Consider the following 26,907-nt stretch of genomic DNA (forward strand, 5'->3'; position numbering starts at 1 on the left):
GGTAATTTCATGCACTGGCCAGGGATGTATACCATATTTTAGGAGTGAAGAAGAGCAGAATGTAAGTGTGGTGGAGGTACGTGAGGCATTACGTAGAATGAAAGGGGGTAAAGCAGCTGGAACTGATGGGATCATGACAGAAATGTTAAAAGCAGGGGGGGATATAGTGTTCGAGTGGTTGGTACTTTTGTTTAATAAATGTATGAAAGAGGGGAAGGTACCTAGGGAGTGGCAGAGAGCATGTATAGTCCCTTTATATAAAGGGAAAGGGGACAAAAGAGATTGTAGAAATTATAGAGGAATAAGTTTACTGAGTATACCAGGAAAAGTATACGGTAGGGTTATAATTGAAAGAATTAGAGGTAAGACAGAATGTAGAATTGCGGACGAGCAAGGAGGCTTCAGAGTGGGTAGGGGATGTGTAGATCAAGTGTTTACATTGAAGCATATATGTGAACAGTATTTAGATAAAGGTAGGGAAGTTTTTATTGCATTTATGGATTTAGAAAAGGCATATGATAGAGTGGATAGAGGAGCAATGTGGCAGATGTTGCAAGTATATGGAATAGGTGGTAAGTTACTAAATGCTGTAAAGAGCTTTTATGAGGATAGTGAGGCTCAGGTTAGGGTGTGTAGAAGAGAGGGAGAATACTTCCCGGTAAAAGTAGGTCTTAGACAGGGATGTGTAATGTCACCATGGTTGTTTAATATATTTATAGATGGGGTTGGGCAAGAAGTAAATGCTAGGGTGTTCAGGAGAGGGGTGGGATTAAATTATGGGGAATCAAATTCAAAATGGGAATTGACACAGTTACTTTTTGCTGATGATACTGTGCTTATGGGAGATTCTAAAGAAAAATTGCAAAGGTTAGTGGATGAGTTTGAGAATGTGTGTAAAGGTAGAAAGTTGAAAGTGAACATAGAATAGAGTAAGGTGATGAGGGTATCAAATGATTTACATAAAGAAAAATTGGATATCAAATTGGGGAGGAGGAGTATGGAAGAAGTGAATGTTTTCAGATACTTGGGAGTTGACGTGTCGGCGGATGGATTTATGAAGGATGAAGTTAACCATAGAATTGATGAGGGAAAAAAGGTGAGTTGTGTATTGAGGTATATATGGAGTCAAAAAACGTTATCTATGGAGGCAAAGAAGGGAATGTATGAAAGTATAGTAGTACCAACACTCTTACATGGATGTGAAGCTTGGGTGGTAAATGCAGCAGCGAGGAGACGGTTGGAGGCAGTGGAGATGTCCTGTCTAAGGGCAATGTGTGGTGTAAATATTATGCAGAAAATTCGGAGTGTGGAAATTAGGAGAAGGTGTGGAGTTAATAAAAGCATTAGTCAGAGGGCAGAAGAGGGGTTGTTGAGGTGGTTTGGTCATTTAGAGAGAATGGATCAAAGTAGAATGACATGGAAAGCATATAAATCTGTAGAAGGAAGGTGGGGTAGGGGTCGTCCTCGAAAAGGTTGGAGGGAGGGAGTAAAGGAGGTGTTGTGGGCGAGGTGCTTGTACTTCCAGCAAGCTTGCGTGAACGTGTTAGATAGGAGTGAATGGAGACAAATGGTATTTGGGACCTGACGATCTGCTGGAGTGTGAGCAGGGTAATATTTAGTGAAGGGATTCAGGGAAACCGGTTATTTTCATATAGTCGGACTTGAGTCCTGGAAATGGGAAGTACAATGCCTGCACTTTAAAGGAGGGGTTTGGGATATTGGCAGTTTGGAGGGATATGTTGTGTATCTTTATACGTATATGCTTCTAAACTGTTGTATTCTGAGCACCTCTGCAAAAGCAGTGATAATGTGTGAGTAAAGTGAAAGAGTTGAATGATGATGAAAGTATTTTCTTATTGTGGATTTTCTTTCTCTTTGGGTCACCCTGCCTCGGTGGGACACGGCCGACTTGTTGAAAAAAAAAAAAAAAATATATATATATATATATATATACATACATATATATAAATATATATATATATATATATATATATATATATATATATATATATATATAAATATATATATATATATATATATATTTATATATATATATATGTATATATATAAATATATATATATAATCACAGTTTTTCTTTCTCGTTCTATTGAAAACATTTTTAATGGTCTATAAAATATAGTGTTACTTATTTTTTCAACAATTCAGATGAACCTGAAATATTTTCACTTCAGAAATACATGGTGGAGGTGCTAGAGGTGCTGGACAGGTCTGACCCTCACAGATGGTCACTGGTTGATGCTCCGACGCGAGCCAACGCCTCCACCCGCATTCAGAAGAGTCTTACATCAGCTTCCCTCGCCATTGCGACCACTCTATACAACGAGTCTGTTAATTATACTTCAAGGATCTCCGGTGAGACATTTTTGTTTACTTAGACACACACAAAGCACAAGGTGTCCCTTAGCTGGCTTGGTAGCGCACTCATCTCACATACTGAGTGTCCTTGGTTTGACCTCCGGCACGGGTGGAAACACAGTATTCTTCAGACTAGGCTGAGTTTTGAAATGAGATGAGACAGGATAACACAGCTCTTACTCTCTAAAATTGATTTATGTAAAAAAACAATACTTGTCGTAGGAGTGTTAAGGAACTTGTTTTGGGGGATTTAGATGATAATTCACTAATAATGTGAGAACATTGCTTGTGATTAACTAGAGGAAAGGTTGAAATATATATAATTATTGGGCATCTCATCAATTCTGGTTCCTTCATTCAAGGAATTGTACTTGTAAACTCCCTCTCCATCTGTATACCTGCAGACTCCCTCTCCATCTGTATACCTGCAGACTCCCTCTCCATCTGTATACATGCAGAATCCGTCTCCATCTGTATACCTGCAGACTTCCTCTCCATCTGTATACCTGCAGACTCCCTCTCCATCTGTATACCTGCAGAATCCCTCTCCATCTGTATACCTGAAGACTTCCTCTCCATCTGTATACCTGCAGACTCCCTCTCCATCTGTATACCTGCAGAATCCTTCTCCATCTGTATACCTGCAGACTCCCTCTCCATCTGTATACCTGCAGAATCCTTCTCCATCTGTATACCTGCAGACTCCCTCTCCATCTGTATACCTGCAGACTCCCTCTCTATCTGTATACCTGCAGAATCACTCTCCATCTGTATACCTGCAGAATCCCTCTCCATCTGTATACCTGCAGAATCCCTCTCCATCAGTATACCTGCAGAATCCCTCTCCATCTGTATACCTGCAGAATCACTCTCCATCTGTATACCTGCAGAATCCCTCTACATCTGTATACCTGCAGAATCCCTCTCCATCAGTATACCTGCAGAATCCCTCTCCATCTGTATACCTGCAGAATCCCTCTCCATCTGTATACCTGCAGACTCCCTCTCCATCTGTATACCTGCAGAATCCCTCTCCATCTGTATACCTGCAGACTCCCTCTCCATCTGTATACCTGCAGAATCCCTGTCCATCTGTATACCTGCAGAATCCCTCTCCATCTGTATACCTGCAGAATCCCTCTCCATCTGTATACGTGCAGAATTCCTCTCCTTCTGTATACCTGCAGAATCCCTCTCCATCTGTATACCTGCAGACTCCCTCTCCATCTGTATACCTGCAGAATCCCTCTCCATCTGTATACCTGCAGAATTCCTCTCCTTCTGTATACCTGCAGAATCCCTCTCCATCTGTATACCTGCAGAATCCCTCTCCATCTGTATACCTGCAGACTCCCTCTCCATCTGTATACCTGCAGACTCCCTCTCCATCTGTATACCTGCAGACTCCCTCTCCATCTGTATACCTGCAGAATCCCTCTCCATCTGTATACCTGCATACTCCCTCTCCATCTGTATACCTGCAGACTCCCACTCCATCTGTATACCTGCAGAATCCCTCTCCATCTGTATACCTGCAGACTCCCTCTCCATCTGTATACCTGCAGAATCCCTCTCCATCAGTATACCTGCAGAATCCCCCTCCATCTGTATACCTGCAGAATCACTCTCCATCTGTATACCTGCAGAATCCCTCTCCATCTGTATACCTGCAGAATCCCTCTCCATCAGTATACCTGCAGAATCCCTCTCCATCTGTATACCTGCAGAATCCCTCTCCATCTGTATACCTGCAGACTCCCTCTCCATCTGTATACCTGCAGAATCCCTCTCCATCTGTATACCTGCAGAATCACTCTCCATCTGTATACCTGCAGAATCCCTCTCCATCTGTATACCTGCAGAATCCCTCTCCATCAGTATACCTGCAGAATCCCTCTCCATCTGTATACCTGCAGAATCCCTCTCCATCTGTATACCTGCAGACTCCCTCTCCATCTGTATACCTGCAGAATCCCTCTCCATCTGTATACCTGCAGACTCCCTCTCCATCTGTATACCTGCAGAATCCCTCTCCATCTGTATACCTGCAGAATCCCTCTCCATCTGTATACCTGCAGAATCCCTCTCCATCTGTATACGTGCAGAATTCCTCTCCTTCTGTATACCTGCAGAATCCCTCTCCATCTGTATACCTGCAGAATCCCTCTCCATCTGTATACCTGCAGACTCCCTCTCCATCTGTATACATGCAGAATCCCTCTCCATCTGTATACCTGCAGAATTCCTCTCCTTCTGTATACCTGCAGAATCCCTCTCCATCTGTATACCTGCAGAATCCCTCTCCATCTGTATACCTGCAGACTCCCTCTCCATCTGTATACCTGCAGACTCCCTCTCCATCTGTATACCTGCAGACTCCCTCTCCATCTGTATACCTGCAGAATCCCTCTCCATTTGTATACCTGCATACTCCCTCTCCATCTGTATACCTGCAGACTCCCTCTCCATCTGTATACCTGCAGAATCCCTCTCCATCTGTATACCTGCAGAATCCCTCTCCATCTGTATACCTGCAGAATCCCTCTTCATCTGTATACCTGCAGACTCCCTCTCCATCTGTATACCTGCAGAATCCCTCTCCATCTGTATACCTGCAGACTCCCTCTCCATCTGTATACCTGCAGAATCCCTCTCCATCTGTATTCCTGCAGAATCCCTCTCCATCTGTATACCTGCAGACTATCTCTCCATCTGTACACCTGCAGACTCCCTCTCCATCTGTATACCTGCAGAATCCCTCTCCATCTGTATACCTGCAGACTCCCTCTCCATCTGTATACCTGCAGAATCCCTCTCCATCTGTATACCTGCAGAATTCCTCTCCTTCTGTATACCTGCAGAATCCCTCTCCATCTGTATACCTGCAGAATCCCTCTCCATCTGTATACCTGCAGATTCTCTCTCCATCTGTATACCTGCAGACTCCCTCTCCATCTGTATACCTGCAGACTCCCTCTCCATCTGTATACCTGCAGACTCCCTCTCCATCTGTATACCTGCAGACTCCCGCTCCATCTGTATACCTGCAGACTCCCTCTCCATCTGTATACCTGCAGAATCCCTCTCCATCTGTATACCTGCAGACTCCCTCTCCATCTGTATACCTGCAGACTCCCTCTCCATCTGTATACCTGCAGAATCCCTCTCCATCTGTATACCTGCAGACTCCCTCTCCATCTGTATAACTGCAGACTCCCTCTCCATCTGTATACCTGCCGAATCCCTCTCCATCTGTATACCCGCAGAATCCCTCTCCATCTGTATACCTGCAGAATCCCTCTCCATCTGTATACCTGCAGACTCCCTCTCCATCTGTATACCTGCAGAATCCCTCTCTATCTGTATACCTGCAGAATCCCTCTCCATCTGTATACCTGCAGAATCCCTCTCCATCTGTATACCTGCAGAATCCCTTTCCATCTGTATACCTGCAAACTCCCTCTCCATCTGTATACCTGAAGAATCCCTCTCCATCTGTATACCTACAGAATCCCTTTCCATCTGTATACCTGCAGAATCCCTCTCCATTTGTATACTTGCAGAATCCCTCTCCATCTGTATACGTGCAGAATTCCTCTCCTTCTGTATACCTGCAGAATCCCTCTCCATCTGTATACCTGCAGAATCCCTCTGCATCTGTATACCTGCAGACTCCCTCTCCATCTATATACCTGCAGAATCCCTCTCCATCTGTATACCTGCAGAATTCCTCTCCTTCTGTATACCTGCAGAATCCCTCTAAATCTGTATACCTGCAGAATCCCTCTCCATCTGTATACCTGCAGACTCCCTCTCCATCTGTATACCTGCAGACTCCCTCTCCATCTGTATACCTGCAGACTCCCTCTCCATCTGTATACCTGCAGAATCATTCTCCATCTGTATACCTGCAGACTCCCTCTCCATCTGTATACCTGCAGACTCCCTCTCCATCTGTATACCTGCAGACTCCCTCTCCATCTGTATACCTGCAAAATCCCTCTCCATCTGTATACCTGCAGACTCCCTCTCCATCTGTATACCTGCAGACTCCCTCTCCATCTGTATACCTGCAGACTCCCTCTCCATCTGTATACCTGCAGAATCCCTCTCCATCTGTATACCTGCAGACTCCCTCTCCATCTGTATACCTGCAGACTCCCTCTCCATCTGTATACCTGCAGAATCCCTTTCCATCTGTATACCTGCAGAATCCCTCTCCATCTGTATACCTGCAGAATCCCTCTTCATCTGTATACCTGCAGACTCCCTCTCCATCTGTATACCTGCAGAATCCCTCTCCATCTGTATACCTGCAGACTCCCTCTCCATCTGTATACCTGCAGAATCCCTCTCCATCTGTATACCTGCAGAATCCCTCTCCATCTGTATACCTGCAGACTCTCTGTCCATCTGTATACCTGCAGACTCCCTCTCCATCTGTATACCTGCAGAATCCCTCTCCATCTGTATACCTGCAGACTCCCTCTCCATCTGTATACCTGCAGAATCCCTGTCCATCTGTATACCTGCAGAATTCCTCTCCTTCTGTATACCTGCAGAATCCCTCTCCATTTGTATACCTGCAGAATCCCTCTTCATCTGTATACCTGCAGACTCCCTCTCCATCTGTATACCTGCAGACTCCCTCTCCATCTGTATACCTGCAGACTCCCTCTCCATCTGTATACCTGCAGAATCCCTCTCCATCTGTATATCTGCAGACTCCCACTCCATCTGTATACCTGCAGACTCCCTCTCCATCTGTATACCTGCAGAATCCCTCTCCATCTGTATACCTGCGGACTCCCTCTCCATCTGTATACCTGCAGACTCCCTCTCCATCTGTATACCTGCAGAATCCCTCTCCATCTGTATACCTGCAGACTCCCTCTCCATCTGTATAACTGCAGACTCCCTCTCCATCTGTATACCTGCAGAATCCCTCTTCATCTGTATACCTGCAGAATCCCTCTCCATCTGTATACCTGCAGAATCCCTCTCCATCTGTATACCTGCAGACTCCCTCTCCATCTGTATACCTGCAGAATCCCTCTCTATCTGTATACCTGCAGAATCCCTCTCCATCTGTATACCTGCAGAATCCCTCTCCATCTCTATACCTGCAGAATCCCTTTCCATCTGTATACCTGCAGACTCCCTCTCCATCTGTATACCTGCAGAATCCCTCTCCATCTGTATACCTGCAGAATCCCTCTCCATCTGTATACCTGCAGACTCCCTCTCCATCTGTATACCTGCAGAATCCCTCTCCATCTGTATACCTGCAGAATCCCTCTCCATCTGCATACCTGAAGAATCCTTCTCCATCTGTATACCTGCAGAATCCCTCTCCATCTGTATACCTGCAGAATCCCTCTCCATCTGTATACCTGCAGACTCCCTCTCCTTCTGTATACCTGCAGAATCCCTCTCCATCTGTATACCTGCAGAATCCCTCTCCATCTGCATACCTGCAGACTCCCTCTCCATCTGTATACCTGCAGAATCCCTCTCCATCTGTATACCTGCAGAATCCCTCTCCATCTGTATACCTGCAGAATCCCTCTCCATCTGTATACCTGCAGAATCCCTCTCCATCTGTATACCTGCAGAATCCCTCTCCATCTGTATACCTGCAGAATCCCTCTCCATCTGTATACCTGCAGAATCCCTCTCCATCAGTATAACTGCAGAATACCTCTCCATCTGTATACCTGCAGAATCCCTCTCCATCAGTATAACTGCAGAATCCCTCTCCATCTGTATACCTGCAGAATCCCTCTCCATGAGTATACCTGCAGAATCCCTCTCCATCAGAATAACTGCAGAATCCCTCTCCATCTGTATACCTGCAGAATCCCTCTCCATCAGTATAACTGCAGAATCCCTCTCCATCTGTATACCTGCAGAATCCCTCTCCATCAGTATACCTGCAGAATCCCTCTCCATCAGTATAACTGCAGAATCCCTCTCCATCTGTATACCTGCAGAATCCCTCTCCATCTGTATACCTGCAGAATGACTCTCCATCTGTATACCTGCAGAATCCCTCTCCATCAGTATACCTGCAGAATCCCTCTCCATCTGTATACCTGCAGAATCCCTTTCCATCTGTATACCTGCAAACTCCCTCTCCATCTGTATACCTGCAGAATCCCTCTCCATCTGTATACCTGCAGAATCCCTCTCCATCAGTATACCTGCAGAATCCCTCTCCATCTGTATACCTGCAGACTTCCTCTCCATCTGTATACCTGCAGACTCCCTCTCCATCTGTATACCTGCAGACTCCCTCTCCATCTGTATACCTGCAGAATCCCTCTCCATCTGTATACCTGCAGACTCCCTCTCCATCTGTATACCTGCAGAATCCCTCTCCATCTGTATACCTGCAGAATCCCTTTCCATCTGTATACCTGCAGACTCCCTCTCCATCTGTATACCTGCAGAATCCCTCTCCATCTGTATACCTGCAGACTCCCTCTCCTTCTGTATACCTGCAGAATCCCTCTCCATCTGTATACCTGCAGAATCCCTCTCCATCTGCATACCTGCAGACTCCCTCTCCATCTGTATACCTGCAGAATCCCTCTCCATCTGTATACCTGCAGAATCCCTCTCCATCTGTATACCTGCAGAATCCCTCTCCATCTGTATACCTGCAGAATCCCTCTCCATCTGTATACCTGCAGAATCCCTCTCCATCTGTATACCTGCAGAATCCCTCTCCATCTGTATACCTGCAGAATCCCTCTCCATCAGTATAACTGCAGAATCCCTCTCCATCTGTATACCTGCAGAATCCCTCTCCATCAGTATAACTGCAGAATCCCTCTCCATCTGTATACCTGCAGAATCCCTCTCCATCAGTATACCTGCAGAATCCCTCTCCATCAGTATAACTGCAGAATCCCTCTCCATCTGTATACCTGCAGAATCCCTCTCCATCAGTATACCTGCAGAATCCCTCTCCATCAGCATAACTGCAGAATCCCTCTCCATCTGTATACCTGCAGAATCCCTCTCCATCAGTATAACTGCAGAATCCCTCTCCATCTGTATACCTGCAGAATCCCTCTCCATCAGTATACCTGCAGAATCCCTCTCCATCAGTATAACTGCAGAATCCCTCTCCATCTGTATACCTGCAGAATCCCTCTCCATCTGTATACCAGCAGAATGACTCTCCATCTGTATACCTGCAGAATCCCTCTCCATCAGTATACCTGCAGAATCCCTCTCCATCTGTATACCTGCAGAATCCCTTTCCATCTGTATACCTGCAAACTCCCTCTCCATCTGTATACCTGCAGAATCCCTCTCCATCTGTATACCTGCAGAATCCCTCTCCATCAGTATACCTGCAGAATCCCTCTCCATCTGTATACCTGCAGACTTCATCTCCATCTGTATACCTGCAGACTCCCTCTCCATCTGTATACCTGCAGAATCCCTCTCCATCTGTATACCTGCAGACTCCCTCTCCATCTGTATACCTGCAGAATCCTTCTCCATCTGTATACCTGCAGACTCCCTCTCCATCTGTATACCTGCAGACTCCCTCTCTATCTGTATACCTGCAGAATCACTCTCCATCTGTATACCTGCAGAATCCCTCTCCATCTGTATACCTGCAGAATCCCTCTCCATCAGTATACCTGCAGAATCCCTCTCCATCTGTATACCTGCAGAATCACTCTCCATCTGTATACCTGCAGAATCCCTCTCCATCTGTATACCTGCAGAATCCCTCTCCATCAGTATACCTGCAGAATCCCTCTCCATCTGTATACCTGCAGAATCCCTCTCCATCTGTATACCTGCAGACTCCCTCTCCATCTGTATACCTGCAGAATCCCTCTCCATCTGTATACCTGCAGACTCCCTCTCCATCTGTATACCTGCAGAATCCCTCTCCATCTGTATACCTGCAGAATCCCTCTCCATCTGTATACCTGCTGAATCCCTCTCCATCTGTATACGTGCAGAATTCCTCTCCTTCTGTATACCTGCAGAATCCCTCTCCATCTGTATACCTGCAGAATCCCTCTCCATCTGTATACCTGCAGACTCCCTCTCCATCTGTATACCTGCAGAATCCCTCTCCATCTGTATACCTGCAGAATTCCTCTCCTTCTGTATACCTGCAGAATCCCTCTCCATCTGTATACCTGCAGAATCCCTCTCCATCTGTATACCTGCAGACTCCCTCTCCATCTGTATACCTGCAGACTCACTCTCCATCTGTATACCTGCAGACTCCCTCTCCATCTGTATACCTGCAGAATCCCTCTCCATCTGTATACCTGCATACTCCCTCTCCATCTGTATACCTGCAGACTCCCTCTCCATCTGTATACCTGCAGAATCCCTCTCCATCTGTATACCTGCAGAATCCCTCTCCATCTGTATACCTGCAGAATCCCTCTCCATCTGTATACCTGCAGACTCCCTCTCCATCTGTATACCTGCAGAATCCCTCTCCATCTGTATACCTGCAGACTTCCTCTCCATCTGTATACCTGCAGACTCCCTCTCCATCTGTATACCTGCAGAATCCCTCTCCATCTGTATACCTGCAGACTTCCTCTCCATCTGTATACCTGCAGACTCCCTCTCCATCTGTATACCTGCAGAATCCCTCTCCATCTGTATACCTGTAGACTCCCTCTCCATCTGTATACCTGCAGAATCCTTCTCCATCTGTATAGCTGCAGACTACCTCTCCATCTGTATACCTGCAGACTCCCTCTCTATCTGTATACCTGCAGAATCACTCTCCATCTGTATACCTGCAGAATCCCTCTCCATGTGTATACCTGCAGAATCCCTCTCCATCAGTATACCTGCAGAATCCCTCTCCATCTGTATACCTGCAGAATCACTCTCCATCTGTATACCTGCATAATCCCTCTCCATCTGTATACCTGCAGAATCCCTCTCCATCAGTATACCTGCAGAATCCCTCTCCATCTGTATACCTGCAGAATCCCTCTCCATCTGTATACCTGCAGAATCCCTCTCCATCTGTATACCTGCAGACTCCCTCTCCATCTGTATACCTGCAGAATCCCTCTCCATCTGTATACCTACAGAATCCCTCTCCATCTGTATACCTGCAGAATCCCTCTCCATCTGTATACGTGCAGAATTCCTCTCCTTCTGTATACCTGCAGAATCCCTCTCCATCTGTATACCTGCAGAATCCCTCTCCATCTGTATACCTGCAGACTCCCTCTCCATCTGTATACCTGCAGAATCCCTCTCCATCTGTATACCTGCAGAATTCCTCTCCTGTATACCTGCAGAATCCCTCTCCATGTGTATACCTGCAGAATCCCTCTCCATCTGTATACCTGCAGACTCCCTCTCCATCTGTATACCTGTAGACTCCCTCTCCATCTGTATACCTGTAGACTCCCTCTCCATCTGTATACCTGCAGAATCCCTCTCCATCTGTATACCTGCATACTCCCTCTCCATCTGTATACCTGCAGACTCCCTCTCCATCTGTATACCTGCAGAATCCCTCTCCATCTGTATACCTGCAGAATCCCTCTCCATCTGTATACCTGCAGAATCCCTCTTCATCTGTATACCTGCAGACTCCCTCTCCATCTGTATACCTGCAGAATCCCTCTCCATCTGTATACCTGCAGACTCCCTCTCCATCTGTATACCTGCAGAATCCCTCTCCATCTGTATACCTGCAGAATCCTTCTCCATCTGTATACCTGCAGACTCTCTCTCCATCTGTACACCTGCAGACTCCCTCTCCATCTGTATACCTGCAGAATCCCTCTCCATCTGTATACCTGCAGACTCCCTCTCCATCTGTATACCTGCAGAATCCCTCTCCATCTGTATACCTGCAGAATTCCTCTCCTTCTGTATACCTGCAGAATCCCTCTCCATCTGTATACCTGCAGAATCCCTCTCCATCTGTATACCTGCAGACTCTCTCTCCATCTGTATACCTGCAGACTCCCTCTCCATCTGTATACCTGCAGACTCCCTCTCCATCTGTATACCTGCAGACTCCCTCTCCATCTGTATACCTGCAGACTCCCTCTCCATCTGTATACCTGCAGACTCCCTCTCCATCTGTATACCTGCAGAATCCCTCTCCATCTGTATACCTGCAGACTCCCTCTCCATCTGTATACCTGCAGACTCCCTCTCCATCTGTATACCTGCAGAATCCCTCTCCATCTGTATACCTGCAGACTCCCTCTCCATCTGTATAACTGCAGACTCCCTCTCCATCTGTATACCTGCGGAATCCCTCTCCATCTGTATACCCGCAGAATCCCTCTCCATCTGTATACCTGCAGAATCCCTCTCCATCTGTATACCTGCAGACTCCCTCTCCATCTGTATACCTGCAGAATCCCTCTCTATCTGTATACCTGCAGAATCCCTCTCCATCTGTATACCTGCAGAATCCCTCTCCATCTGTATACCTGCAGAATCCCTTTCCATCTGTATACCTGCAAACTCCCTCTCCATCTGTATACCTGCAGAATCCCTCTCCATCTGTATACCTGCAGAATCCCTCTCCATCTGTATACCTGCAGAATTCCTCTCCTTCTGTATACCTGCAGAATCCCTCTCCATCTGTATACCTGCAGAATCCCTCTCCATCTGTATACCTGCAGACTCCCTCTCCATCTGTATACCTGTAGACTCCCTCTCCATCTGTATACCTGCAGACTCCCTCTCCATCTGTATACCTGCAGAATCCCTCTCCATCTGTATACCTGCATACTCCCTCTCCATCTGTATACCTGCAGACTCCCTCTCCATCTGTATACCTGCAGAATCCCTCTCCATCTGTATACCTGCAGAATCCCTCTCCATCTGTATACCTGCAGAATCCCTCTTCATCTGTATACCTGCAGACTCCCTCTCCATCTGTATACCTGCAGAATCCCTCTCCATCTGTATACCTGCAGACTCCCTCTCCATCTGTATACCTGCAGAATCCCTCTCCATCTGTATACCTGCAGAATCCCTCTCCATCTGTATACCTGCAGACTCTCTCTCCATCTGTACACCTGCAGACTCCCTCTCCAACTGTATACCTGCAGAATCCCTCTCCATCTGTATACCTGCAGACTCCCTCTCCATCTGTATACCTGCAGAATCCCTCTCCATCTGTATACCTGCAGAATTCCTCTCCTTCTGTATACCTGCAGAATCCCTCTCCATCTGTATACCTGCAGAATCCCTCTCCATCTTTATACCTGCAGACTCTCTCTCCATCTGTATACCTGCAGACTCCCTCTCCATCTGTATACCTGCAGACTCCCTCTCCATCTGTATACCTGCAGACTCCCTCTCCATCTGTATACCTGCAGACTCCCTCTCCATCTGTATACCTGCAGACTCCCTCTCCATCTGTATACCTGCAGAATCCCTCTCCATCTGTATACCTGCAGACTCCCTCTCCATCTGTATACCTGCAGACTCCCTCTCCATCTGTATACCTGCAGAATCCCTCTCCATCTGTATACCTGCAGACTCCCTCTCCATCTGTATAACTGCAGACTCCCTCTCCATCTGTATACCTGCGGAATCCCTCTCCATCTGTATACCCGCAGAATCCCTCTCCATCTGTATACCTGCAGAATCCCTCTCCATCTGTATACCTGCAGACTCCCTCTCCATCTGTATACCTGCAGAATCCCTCTCTATCTGTATACCTGCAGAATCCCTCTCCATCTGTATACCTGCAGAATCCCTCTCCATCTGTATACCTGCAGAATCCCTTTCCATCTGTATACCTGCAAACTCCCTCTCCATCTGTATACCTGCAGAATCCCTATCCATCTGTATACCTGCAGAATCCCTCTCCATCTGTATACCTGCAGAATCCCTCTCCATTTGTATACTTGCAGAATCCCTATCCATCTGTATACGTGCAGAATTCCTCTCCTTCTGTATACCTGCAGAATCCCTATCCATCTGTATACCTGCAGAATCCCTCTGCATCTGTATACCTGCAGACTCCCTCTCCATCTATATACCTGCAGAATCCCTCTCCATCTGTATACCTGCAGAATTCCTCTCCTTCTGTATACCTGCAGAATCCCTCTAAATCTGTATACCTGCAGAATCCCTCTCCATCTGTATACCTGCAGACTCCCTCTCCATCTGTATACCTGCAGACTCCCTCTCCATCTGTATACCTGCAGACTCCCTCTCCATCTGTATACCTGCAGAATCCCTCTCCATCTGTATACCTGCAGACTTCCTCTCCATCTGTATACCTGCAAACTCCCTCTCCATCTGTATACCTGCAGAATCCTTCTCCATCTGTATACCTGCAGACTACCTCTCCATCTGTATACCTGCAGACTCCCTCTCTATCTGTATACCTGCAGAATCACTCTCCATCTGTATACCTGCAGAATCCCTCTCCATCTGTATACCTGCAGAATCCCTCTCCATCAGTATACCTGCAGAATCCCTCTCCATCTGTATACCTGCAGAATCACTCTCCATCTGTATACCTGCAGAATCCCTCTCCATCTGTATACCTGCAGAATCGATCTCCATCAGTATACCTGCAGAATCCCTCTCCATCTGTATACCTGCAGAATCCCTCTCCATCTATATACCTGCAGACTCCCTCTCCATCTGTATACCTGCAGAATCCCTCTCCATCTGTATACCTGCAGACTCCCTCTCCATCTGTATACCTGCAGAATCCCTCTCCATCTGTATACCTGCAGAATCCCTCTCCATCTGTATACCTGCAGTCTCCCTCTCCATCTATATACCTGCAGAATCCTTCTCCATCTGTATACCTGCAGACTACCTCTCCATCTGTATACCTGCAGACTCCCTCTCTATCTGTATACCTGCAGAATCACTCTCCATCTGTATACCTGCAGAATCCCTCTCCATCTGTATACCTGCAGAATCCCTCTCCATCAGTATACCTGCAGAATCCCTCTCCATCTGTATACCTGCAGAATCACTCTCCATCTGTATACCTGCAGAATCCCTCTCCATCTGTATACCTGCAGAATCGATCTCCATCAGTATACCTGCAGAATCCCTCTCCATCTGTATACCTGCAGAATCCCTCTCCATCTGTATACCTGCAGACTCCCTCTCCATCTGTATACCTGCAGAATCCCTCTCCATCTGTATACCTGCAGACTCCCTCTCCATCTGTATACCTGCAGAATCCCTCTCCATCTGTATACCTGCAGAATCCCTCTCCATCTGTATACCTGCAGAATCCCTCTCCATCTGTATACGTGCAGAATTCCTCTCCTTCTGTATACCTGCAGAATCCCTCTCCATCTGTATACCTGCAGAATCCCTCTCCATCTGTATACCTGCAGACTCCCTCTCCATCTGTATACCTGCAGAATCCCTCTCCATCTGTATACCTGCAGAATTGCTCTCCTTCTGTATACCTGCAGAATCCCTCTCCATCTGTATACCTGCAGAATCCCTCTCCATCTGTATACCTGCAGACTCCCTCTCCATCTGTATACCTGTAGACTCCCTCTCCATCTGTATACCTGCAGAATCCCTCTCCATCTGTATACCTGCAGAATCCCTCTCCATCTGTATACCTGCATACTCCCTCTCCATCTGTATACCTGCAGACTCCCTCTCCATCTGTATACCTGCAGAATCCCTCTCCATCTGTATACCTGCAGAATCCCTCTCCATCTGTATACCTGCAGAATCCCTCTTCATCTGTATACCTGCAGACTCCCTCTCCATCTGTATAACTGCAGACTCCCTCTCCATCTGTATACCTGCGGAATCCCTCTCCATCTGTATACCCGCAGAATCCCTCTCCATCTGTATACCTGCAGAATCCCTCTCCATCTGTATACCTGCAGACTCCCTCTCCATCTGTATACCTGCAGAATCCCTCTCTATCTGTATACCTGCAGAATCCCTCTCCATCTGTATACCTGCAGAATCCCTCTCCATCTGTATACCTGCAGAATCCCTTTCCATCTGTATACCTGCAAACTCCCTCTCCATCTGTATACCTGCAGAATCCCTATCCATCTGTATACTTGCAGAATCCCTCTCCATCTGTATACCTGCAGAATCCCTCTCCATTTGTATACTTGCAGAATCCCTATCCATCTGTATACGTGCAGAATTCCTCTCCTTCTGTATACCTGCAGAATCCCTATCCATCTGTATACCTGCAGAATCCCTCTGCATCTGTATACCTGCAGACTCCCTCTCCATCTATATACCTGCAGAATCCCTCTCCATCTGTATACCTGCAGAATTCCTCTCCTTCTGTATACCTGCAGAATCCCTCTAAATCTGTATACCTGCAGAATCCCTCTCCATCTGTATACCTGCAGACTCCCTCTCCATCTGTATACCTGCAGACTCCCTCTCCATCTGTATACCTGCAGACTCCCTCTCCATCTGTATACCTGCAGAATCCCTCTCCATCTGTATACCTGCAGACTTCCTCTCCATCTGTATACCTGCAGACTCCCTCTCCATCTGTATACCTGCAGAATCCCTCTCCATCTGTATACCTGCAGACTCCCTCTCCATCTATATACCTGCAGAATCCTTCTCCATCTGTATACCTGCAGACTACCTCTCCATCTGTATACCTGCAGACTCCCTCTCTATCTGTATACCTGCAGAATCACTCTCCATCTGTATACCTGCAGAATCCCTCTCCATCTGTATACCTGCAGAATCCCTCTCCATCAGTATACCTGCAGAATCCCTCTCCATCTGTATACCTGCAGAATCACTCTCCATCTGTATACCTGCAGAATCCCTCTCCATCTGTATACCTGCAGAATCGATCTCCATCAGTATACCTGCAGAATCCCTCTCCATCTGTATACCTGCAGAATCCCTCTCCATCTGTATACCTGCAGACTCCCTCTCCATCTGTATACATGCAGAATCCCTCTCCATTTGTATACCTGCAGACTCCCTCTCCATCTGTATACCTGCAGAATCCCTCTCCATCTGTATACCTGCAGAATCCCTCTCCATCTGTATACCTGCAGAATCCCTCTCCATCTGTATACGTGCAGAATTCCTCTCCTTCTGTATACCTGCAGAATCCCTCTCCATCTGTATACCTGCAGAATCCCTCTCCATCTGTATACCTGCAGACTCCCTCTCCATCTGTATACCTGCAGAACCCCTCTCCATCTGTATACCTGCAGAATTCCTCTCCTTCTGTATACCTGCAGAATCCCTCTCCATCTGTATACCTGCAGAATCCCTCTCCATCTGTATACCTGCAGACTCCCTCTCCATCTGTATACCTGTAGACTCCCTCTCCATCTGTATACCTGCAGAATCCCTCTCCATCTGTATACCTGCAGAATCCCTCTCCATCTGTATACCTGCATACTCCCTCTCCATCTGTATACCTGCAGACTCCCTCTCCATCTGTATACCTGCAGAATCCCTCTCCATCTGTATACCTGCAGAATCCCTCTCCATCTGTATACCTGCAGAATCCCTCTTCATCTGTATACCTGCAGACTCCCTCTCCATCTGTATACCTGCAGAATCCCTCTCCATCTGTAAACCAGCAGACTCCCTCTCCATCTGTATACCTGCAGAATCCCTCTCCGTCTGTATACCTGCAGAATCCCTCTCCATCTGTATACCTGCAGACTCTCTCTCCATCTGTACACCTGCAGACTCCCTCTCCATCTGTATACCTGCAGAATCCCTCTCCATCTGTATACCTGCAGACTCCCTCTCCATCTGTATACCTGCAGAATCCCTCTCCATCTGTATACCTGCAGAATTCCTCTCCTTCTGTATACCTGCAGAATCCCTCTCCATCTGTATACCTGCAGAATCCCTCTCCATCTGTATACCTGCAGACTCTCTCTCCATCTGTATACCTGCAGACTCCCTCTCCATCTGTATACCTGGAGACTCCCTCTCCATCTGTATACCTGCAGACTCCCTCTCCATCTGTATACCTGCAGACTCCCTCTCCATCTGTATACCTGCAGACTCCCTCTCCATCTGTATACCTGCAGAATCCCTCTCCATCTGTATACCTGCAGACTCCCTCTCCATCTGTATTCCTGCAGACTCCCTCTCCATCTGTATACCTGCAGAATCCCTCTCCATCTGTATACCTGCAGACTCCCTCTCCATCTGTATAACTGCAGACTCCCTCTCCATCTGTATACCTGCGGAATCCCTCTCCATCTGTATACCCGCAGAATCCCTCTCCATCTGTATACCAGCAGAATCCCTCTCCATCTGTATACCTGCAGACTCCCTCTCTATCTGTATACCTGCAGAATCCCTCTCTATCTGTATACCTGCAGAATCCCTCTCCATCTGTATACCTGCAGAATCCCTATCCATCTGTATACCTGCAGAATCCCTTTCCATCTGTATACCTGCAAACTCCCTCTCCATCTGTATACCTGCAGAATCCCTCTCCATCTGTATACCTGCAGAATCCCTCTCCATCTGTATACCTGCAGAATCCCTCTCCATTTGTATACTTGCAGAATCCCTCTCCATCTGTATACGTGCAGAATTCCTCTCCTTCTGTATACCTGCAGAATCCCTATCCATCTGTATACCTGCAGAATCCCTCTGCATCTGTATACCTGCAGACTCCCTCTCCATCTATATACCTGCAGAATCCCTCTCCATCTGTATACCTGCAGAATTCCTCTCCTTCTGTATACCTGCAGAATCCCTCTAAATCTGTATACCTGCAGAATCCCTCTCCATCTGTATACCTGCAGACTCCCTCTCCATCTGTATACCTGCAGACTCCCTCTCCATCTGTATACCTGCAGACTCCCTCTCCATCTGTATACCTGCAGAATCCCTCTCCATCTGTATACCTGCAGACTCCCTCTCCATCTGTATACCTGCAGACTCCCTCTCCATCTGTATACCTGCAGACTCCCTCTCCATCTGTATACCTGCAAAATCCCTCTCCATCTGTATACCTGCAGACTCCCTCTCCATCTGTATACCTGCAGAATCCCTCTCCATCTGTATACCTGCAGTCTCCCTCTCCATCTGTATACCTGCAGAATCCCTCTCCATCTGTATACCTGCAGACTCCCTCTCCATCTGTATACCTGCAGACTCCCTCTCCATCTGTATACCTGCAGAATCCCTTTCCATCTGTATACCTGCAGAATCCCTCTCCATCTGTATACCTGCAGAATCCCTCTTCATCTGTATGCCTACAGACTCCCTCTCCATCTGTATACCTGCAGAATCCCTCTCCATCTGTATACCTGCAGACTCCCTCTCCATCTGTATACCTGCAGAATCCCTCTCCATCTGTATACCTGCTGAATCCCTCTCCATCTGTATACCTGCAGACTCTCTCTCCATCTGTATACCTGCAGACTCCCTCTCCATCTGTATACCTGCAGAATCCCTCTCCATCTGTATACCTGCAGACTCCCTCTCCATCTGTATACCTGCAGAATCCCTGTCCATCTGTATACCTGCAGAATTCCTCTCCTTCTGTATACCTGCAGAATCCCTCTCCATTTGTATACCTGCAGAATCCCTCTTCATCTGTATACCTGCAGACTCCCTCTCCATCTGTATACCTGCAGACTCCCTCTCCATCTGTATACCTGCAGACTCCCTCTCCATCTGTATACCTGCAGAATCCCTCTCCATCTGTATATCTGCAGACTCCCTCTCCATCTGTATACCTGCAGACTCCCTCTCCATCTGTATACCGGCAGAATCCCTCTCCATCTGTATACCTGCGGACTCCCTCTCCATCTGTATACCTGCAGACTCCCTATCCATCTGTATACCTGCAGAATCCCTCTCCATCTGTATACCTGCAGACTCCCTCTCCATCTGTATAACTGCAGACTCCCTCTCCATCTGTATACCTGCAGAATCCCTCTTCATCTGTATACCTGCAGAATCCCTCTCCATCTGTATACCTGCAGAATCCCTCTCCATCTGTATACCTGCAGACTCCCTCTCCATCTGTATACCTGCAGAATCCCTCTCTATCTGTATACCTGCAGAATCCCTCTCCATCTGTATACCTGCAGAATCTCTCTCCATCTCTATACCTGCAGAATCCCTTTCCATCTGTATACCTGCAGACTCCCTCTCCATTTGTATACCTGCAGAATCCCTCTCCATCTGTATACCTGCAGAATCCCTCTCCATCTGTATACCTGCAGACTCCCTCTCCATCTGTATACCTGCAGAATCCCTCTCCATCTGTATACCTGCAGAATCCCTCTCCATCTGTATACCTGAAGAATCCTTCTCCATCTGTATACCTGCAGAATCCCTCTCCATCTGTATACGTGCAGAATCCCTCTCCATCTGTATACCTGCAGATTCCCTCTCCTTCTGTATACCTGCAGAATCCCTCTCCATCTGTATACCTGCAGAATCCCTCTCCATCTGCATACCTGCAGACTACCTCTCCATCTGTATACCTGCAGAATCCCTCTCCATCTGTATACCTGCAGAATCCCTCTCCATCTGTATACCTGCAGAATACCTCTCCATCTGTATACCTGCAGAATCCCTCTCCATCTGTATACCTGCAGAATCCCTCTCCATCTGTATACCTGCAGAATCCCTCTCCATCTGTATACCTGCAGAATCCCTCTCCATCAGTATAACTGCAGAATCCCTCTCCATCTGTATACCTGCAGAATCCCTCTCCATCAGTATAACTGCAGAATCCCTCTCCATCTGTATACCTGCAGAATCCCTCTCCATCAGTATACCTGCAGAATCCCTCTCCATCAGTATAACTGCAGAATCCCTCTCCATCTGTATACCTGCAGAATCCCTCTCCATCAGTATACCTGCAGAATCCCTCTCCATCAGTATAACTGCAGAATCCCTCTCCATCTGTATACCTGCAGAATCCCTCTCCATCAGTATAACTGCAGAATCCCTCTCCATCTGTATACCTGCAGAATCCCTCTCCATCAGTATGCCTGCAGAATCCCTCTCCATCAGTATAACTGCAGAATCCCTCTCCATCTGTATACCTGCAGAATGACTCTCCATCTGTATACCTGCAGAATCCCTCTCCATCAGTATACCTGCAGAATCCCTCTCCATCAGTATAACTGCAGAATCCCTCTCCATCTGTATACCTGCAGAATCCCTCTCCATCAGTATAACTGCAGAATCCCTCTCCATCTGTATACCTGCAGAATCCCTCTCCATCAGTATACCTGCAGAATCCCTCTCCATCAGTATAACTGCAGAATCCCTCTCCATCTGTATACCTGCAGACTCCCTCTCCATCTGTATACCTGCAGACTGCCTCTCCATCTGTATACCTGCAGAATCCCTCTCCATCTGTATACCTGCAGAATTCCTCTCCTTCTGTATACCTGCAGAATCCCTCTCCATCTGTATACCTGCAGAATCCCTCTCCATCTGTATACCTGCAGACTCCCTCTCCATCTGTATACCTGCAGACTCCCTCTCCATCTGTATACCTGCAGACTCCCTCTCCATCTGTATACCTGCAGAATCCCTCTCCATCTGTATACCTGCAGACTCCCTCTCCATCTGTATACCTACAGACTCCCTCTCCATTTGTATACCTGCAGAATCCCTCTCCATCTGTATACCTGCAGACTCCCTCTCCATCTGTATACATGCAGACTCCCTCTCCATCTGTATACCTGCAGAATCCCTCTCCATCTGTATACCTGCAGACTCCCTCTCCATCTGTATAACTGCAGACTCCCTCTCCATCTGTATACCTGCGGAATCCCTCTCCATCTGTATACCCGCAGAATCCCTCTCCATCTGTATACCTGCAGAATCCCTCTCTATCTGTATACCTGCAGACTCCCTCTCCATCTGTATACCTGCAGAATCCCTCTCTATCTGTATACCTGCAGAATCCCTCTCCATCTGTATACCTGAAGAATCCCTCTCCATCTGTATACCTGCAGAATCCCTTTCCATCTGTATACCTGCAGACTCCCTCTCCATCTGTATACCTGCGGAATCCCTCTCCATCTGTATACCTGCAGAATCCCTCTCCATCTGTATACCTGCAGAATCCCTCTCCATCTGTATACCTGCAGAATCCCTCTCCATCTGTATACCTGCAGAATCCCTCTCCATCTGTATACCTGCAGAATCCCTCTCCATCTGTATACCTGCAGAATCCCTCTCCATCTGTATACCTGCAGAATTCCTCTCCTTCTGTATACCTGCAGAATCCCTCTCCATCTGTATGCCTGCAGAATCCCTCTCCATCTGTATACCTGCAGACTCCCTCTCCATCTGTATACCTGCAGAATTCCTCTCCTTCTGTATACCTGCAGAATCCCTCTCCATCTGTATACCTGCAAAATCCCTCTCCATCTGTATACCTGCAGACTCCCTCTCCATCTGTATACCTGCAGACTCCCTTTCCATCTGTATACCTGCAGACTCCCTCTCCATCTGTATACCTGCAGAATCCCTCTTCATCTGTATACCTGCAGACTCCCTCTCCATCTGTATACCTGCAGAATCCCTCTCCATCTGTATACCTGCAGACTCCCTCTCCATCTGTATACCTGCAGAATCCCTCTCCGTCTGTATACCTGCAGAATCCCTCTCCATCTGTATACCTGCAGAATCCCTTTCCATCTGTATACCTGCAAACTCCCTCTCCATCTGTATACCTGCAGAATCCCTCTCCATCTGTATACCTGCAGAATCCCTCTCCATCTGTATACCTGCAGAATCCCTCTCCATTTGTATACTTGCAGAATCCCTCTCCATCTGTATACGTGCAGAATTCCTCTCCTTCTGTATACCTGCAGAATCCCTATCCATCTGTATACCTGCAGAATCCCTCTGCATCTGTATACCTGCAGACTCCCTCTCCATCTATATACCTGCAGAATCCCTCTCCATCTGTATACCTGCAGAATTCCTCTCCTTCTGTATACCTGCAGAATCCCTCTAAATCTGTATACCTGCAGAATCCCTCCCCATCTGTATACCTGCAGACTCCCTCTCCATCTGTATACCTGCAGACTCCCTCTCCATCTGTATACCTGCAGACTCCCTCTCCATCTGTATACCTGCAGAATCCCTCTCCATCTGTATACCTGCAGACTCCCTCTCCATCTGTATACCTGCAGACTCCCTCTCCATCTGTATACCTGCAAAATCCCTCTCCATCTGTATACCTGCAGACTCCCTCTCCATCTGTATACCTGCAGACTCCCTCTCCATCTGTATACCTGCAGTCTCCCTCTCCATCTGTATACCTGCAGAATCCCTCTCCATCTGTATACCTGCAGACTCCCTCTCCATCTGTATACCTGCAGACTCCCTCTCCATCTGTATACCTGCAGAATCCCTTTCCATCTGTATACCTGCAGAATCCCTCTCCATCTGTATACCTGCAGAATCCCTCTTCATCTGTATACCTGCAGACTCCCTCTCCATCTGTATACCTGCAGAATCCCTCTCCATCTGTATACCTGCAGACTCCCTCTCCATCTGTATACCTGCAGAATCCCTCTCCATCTGTATACCTGCAGAATCCCTCTCCATCTGTATACCTGCAGACTCTCTCTCCATCTGTATACCTGCAGACTCCCTCTCCATCTGTATACCTGCAGAATCCCTCTCCATCTGTATACCTGCAGACTCCCTCTCCATCTGTATACCTGCAGAATCCCTGTCCATCTGTATACCTGCAGAATTCCTCTCCTTCTGTATACCTGCAGAATCCCTCTCCATTTGTATACCTGCAGAATCCCTCTTCATCTGTATACCTGCAGACTCCCTCTCCATCTGTATACCTGCAGACTCCCTCTCCATCTGTATACCTGCAGACTCCCTCTCCATCTGTATACCTGCAGAATCCCTCTCCATCTGTATATCTGCAGACTCCCTCTCCATCTGTATACCTGCAGACTCCCTCTCCATCTGTATACCGGCAGAATCCCTCTCCATCTGTATACCTGCGGACTCCCTCTCCATCTGTATATCTGCAGACTCCCTATCCATCTGTATACCTGCAGAATCCCTCTCCATCTGTATACCTGCAGACTCCCTCTCCATCTGTATAACTGCAGACTCCCTCTCCATCTGTATACCTGCAGAATCCCTCTTCATCTGTATACCTGCAGAATCCCTCTCCATCTGTATACCTGCAGAATCCCTCTCCATCTGTATACCTGCAGACTCCCTCTCCATCTGTATACCTGCAGAATCCCTCTCTATCTGTATACCTGCAGAATCCCTCTCCATCTGTATACCTGCAGAATCCCTCTCCATCTCTATACCTGCAGAATCCCTTTCCATCTGTATACCTGCAGACTCCCTCTCCATTTGTATACCTGCAGAATCCCTCTCCATCTGTATACCTGCAGAATCCCTCTCCATCTGTATACCTGCAGACTCCCTCTCCATCTGTATACCTGCAGAATCCCTCTCCATCTGTATACCTGCAGAATCCCTCTCCATCTGTATACCTGAAGAATCCTTCTCCATCTGTATACCTGCAGAATCCCTCTCCATCTGTATACCTGCAGAATCCCTCTCCATCTGTATACCTGCAGATTCCCTCTCCTTCTGTATACCTGCAGAATCCCTCTCCATCTGTATACCTGCAGAATCCCTCTCCATCTGCATACCTGCAGACTACCTCTCCATCTGTATACCTGCAGAATCCCTCTCCATCTGTATACCTGCAGAATACCTCTCCATCTGTATACCTGCAGAATCCCTCTCCATCTGTATACCTGCAGAATCCCTCTCCATCTGTATACCTGCAGAATCCCTCTCCATCTGTATACCTGCAGAATCCCTCTCCATCAGTATAACTGCAGAATCCCTCTCCATCTGTATACCTGCAGAATCCCTCTCCATCAGTATAACTGCAGAATCCCTCTCCATCTGTATACCTGCAGAATCCCTCTCCATCAGTATACCTGCAGAATCCCTCTCCATCAGTATAACTGCAGAATCCCTCTCCATCTGTATACCTGCAGAATCCCTCTCCATCAGTATACCTGCAGAATCCCTCTCCATCAGTATAACTGCAGAATCCCTCTCCATCTGTATACCTGCAGAATCCCTCTCCATCAGTATAACTGCAGAATCCCTCTCCATCTGTATACCTGCAGAATCCCTCTCCATCAGTATGCCTGCAGAATCCCTCTCCATCAGTATAACTGCAGAATCCCTCTCCATCTGTATACCTGCAGAATCCCTCTCCATCTGTATTCCTGCAGAATGACTCTCGATCTGTATACCTGCAGAATCCCTCTCCATCAGTATACCTGCAGAATCCCTCTCCATCAGTATAACTGCAGAATCCCTCTCCATCTGTATACCTGCAGAATCCCTCTCCATCAGTATAACTGCAGAATCCCTCTCCATCTGTATACCTGCAGAATCCCTCTCCATCAGTATACCTGCAGAATCCCTCTCCATCAGTATAACTGCAGAATCCCTCTCCATCTGTATACCTGCAGACTCCCTCTCCATCTGTATACCTGCAGACTGCCTCTCCATCTGTATACCTGCAGAATCCCTCTCCATCTGTATACCTGCAGAATTCCTCTCCTTCTGTATACCTGCAGAATCCCTCTCCATCTGTATACCTGCAGAATCCCTCTCCATCTGTATACCTGCAGACTCCCTCTCCATCTGTATACCTGCAGACTCCCTCTCCATCTGTATACCTGCAGACTCCCTCTCCATCTGTATACCTGCAGAATCCCTCTCCATCTGTATACCTGCAGACTCCCTCTCCATCTGTATACCTACAGACTCCCTCTCCATTTGTATACCTGCAGAATCCCTCTCCATCTGTATACCTGCAGACTCCCTCTCCATCTGTATACATGCAGACTCCCTCTCCATCTGTATACCTGCAGAATCCCTCTCCATCTGTATACCTGCAGACTCCCTCTCCATCTGTATAACTGCAGACTCCCTCTCCATCTGTATACCTGCGGAATCCCTCTCCATCTGTATACCCGCAGAATCCCTCTCCATCTGTATACCTGCAGAATCCCTCTCTATCTGTATACCTGCAGACTCCCTCTCCATCTGTATACCTGCAGAATCCCTCTCTATCTGTATACCTGCAGAATCCCTCTCCATCTGTATACCTGAAGAATCCCTCTCCATCTGTATACCTGCAGAATCCCTTTCCATCTGTATACCTGCAGACTCCCTCTCCATCTGTATACCTGCGGAATCCCTCTCCATCTGTATACCTGCAGAATCCCTCTCCATCTGTATACCTGCAGAATCCCTCTCCATCTGTATACCTGCAGAATCCCTCTCCATCTGTATACCTGCAGAATCCCTCTCCATCTGTATACCTGCAGAATCCCTCTCCATCTGTATACCTGCAGAATCCCTCTCCATCTGTATACCTGCAGAATTCCTCTCCTTCTGTATACCTGCAGAATCCCTCTCCATCTGTATACCTGCAGAATCCCTCTCCATCTGTATACCTGCAGACTCCCTCTCCATCTGTATACCTGCAGAATCCCTCTCCATCTGTA

General features: G+C 47.3%; 1 protein-coding gene across 1 annotated transcript in view; it reads left to right on the forward strand.

The window, feature by feature from the left end:
* The window catches only part of LOC128701885 (putative adhesion G protein-coupled receptor E4P), a 245,023-nt gene that overhangs the window by 40,570 nt on the left and 177,546 nt on the right, over positions 1–26,907 (forward strand). The window contains exon 4 of the mRNA XM_070099874.1: positions 2,194–2,374. Within this exon, the coding sequence (XP_069955975.1) occupies positions 2,194–2,374 (181 nt within the window). The remainder of the gene's footprint in view (positions 1–2,193; positions 2,375–26,907) is intronic.

This window comes from Cherax quadricarinatus, chromosome 69, assembly GCF_038502225.1.
Source record: "Cherax quadricarinatus isolate ZL_2023a chromosome 69, ASM3850222v1, whole genome shotgun sequence".
NCBI classification, from domain to species: domain Eukaryota; kingdom Metazoa; phylum Arthropoda; class Malacostraca; order Decapoda; family Parastacidae; genus Cherax; species Cherax quadricarinatus.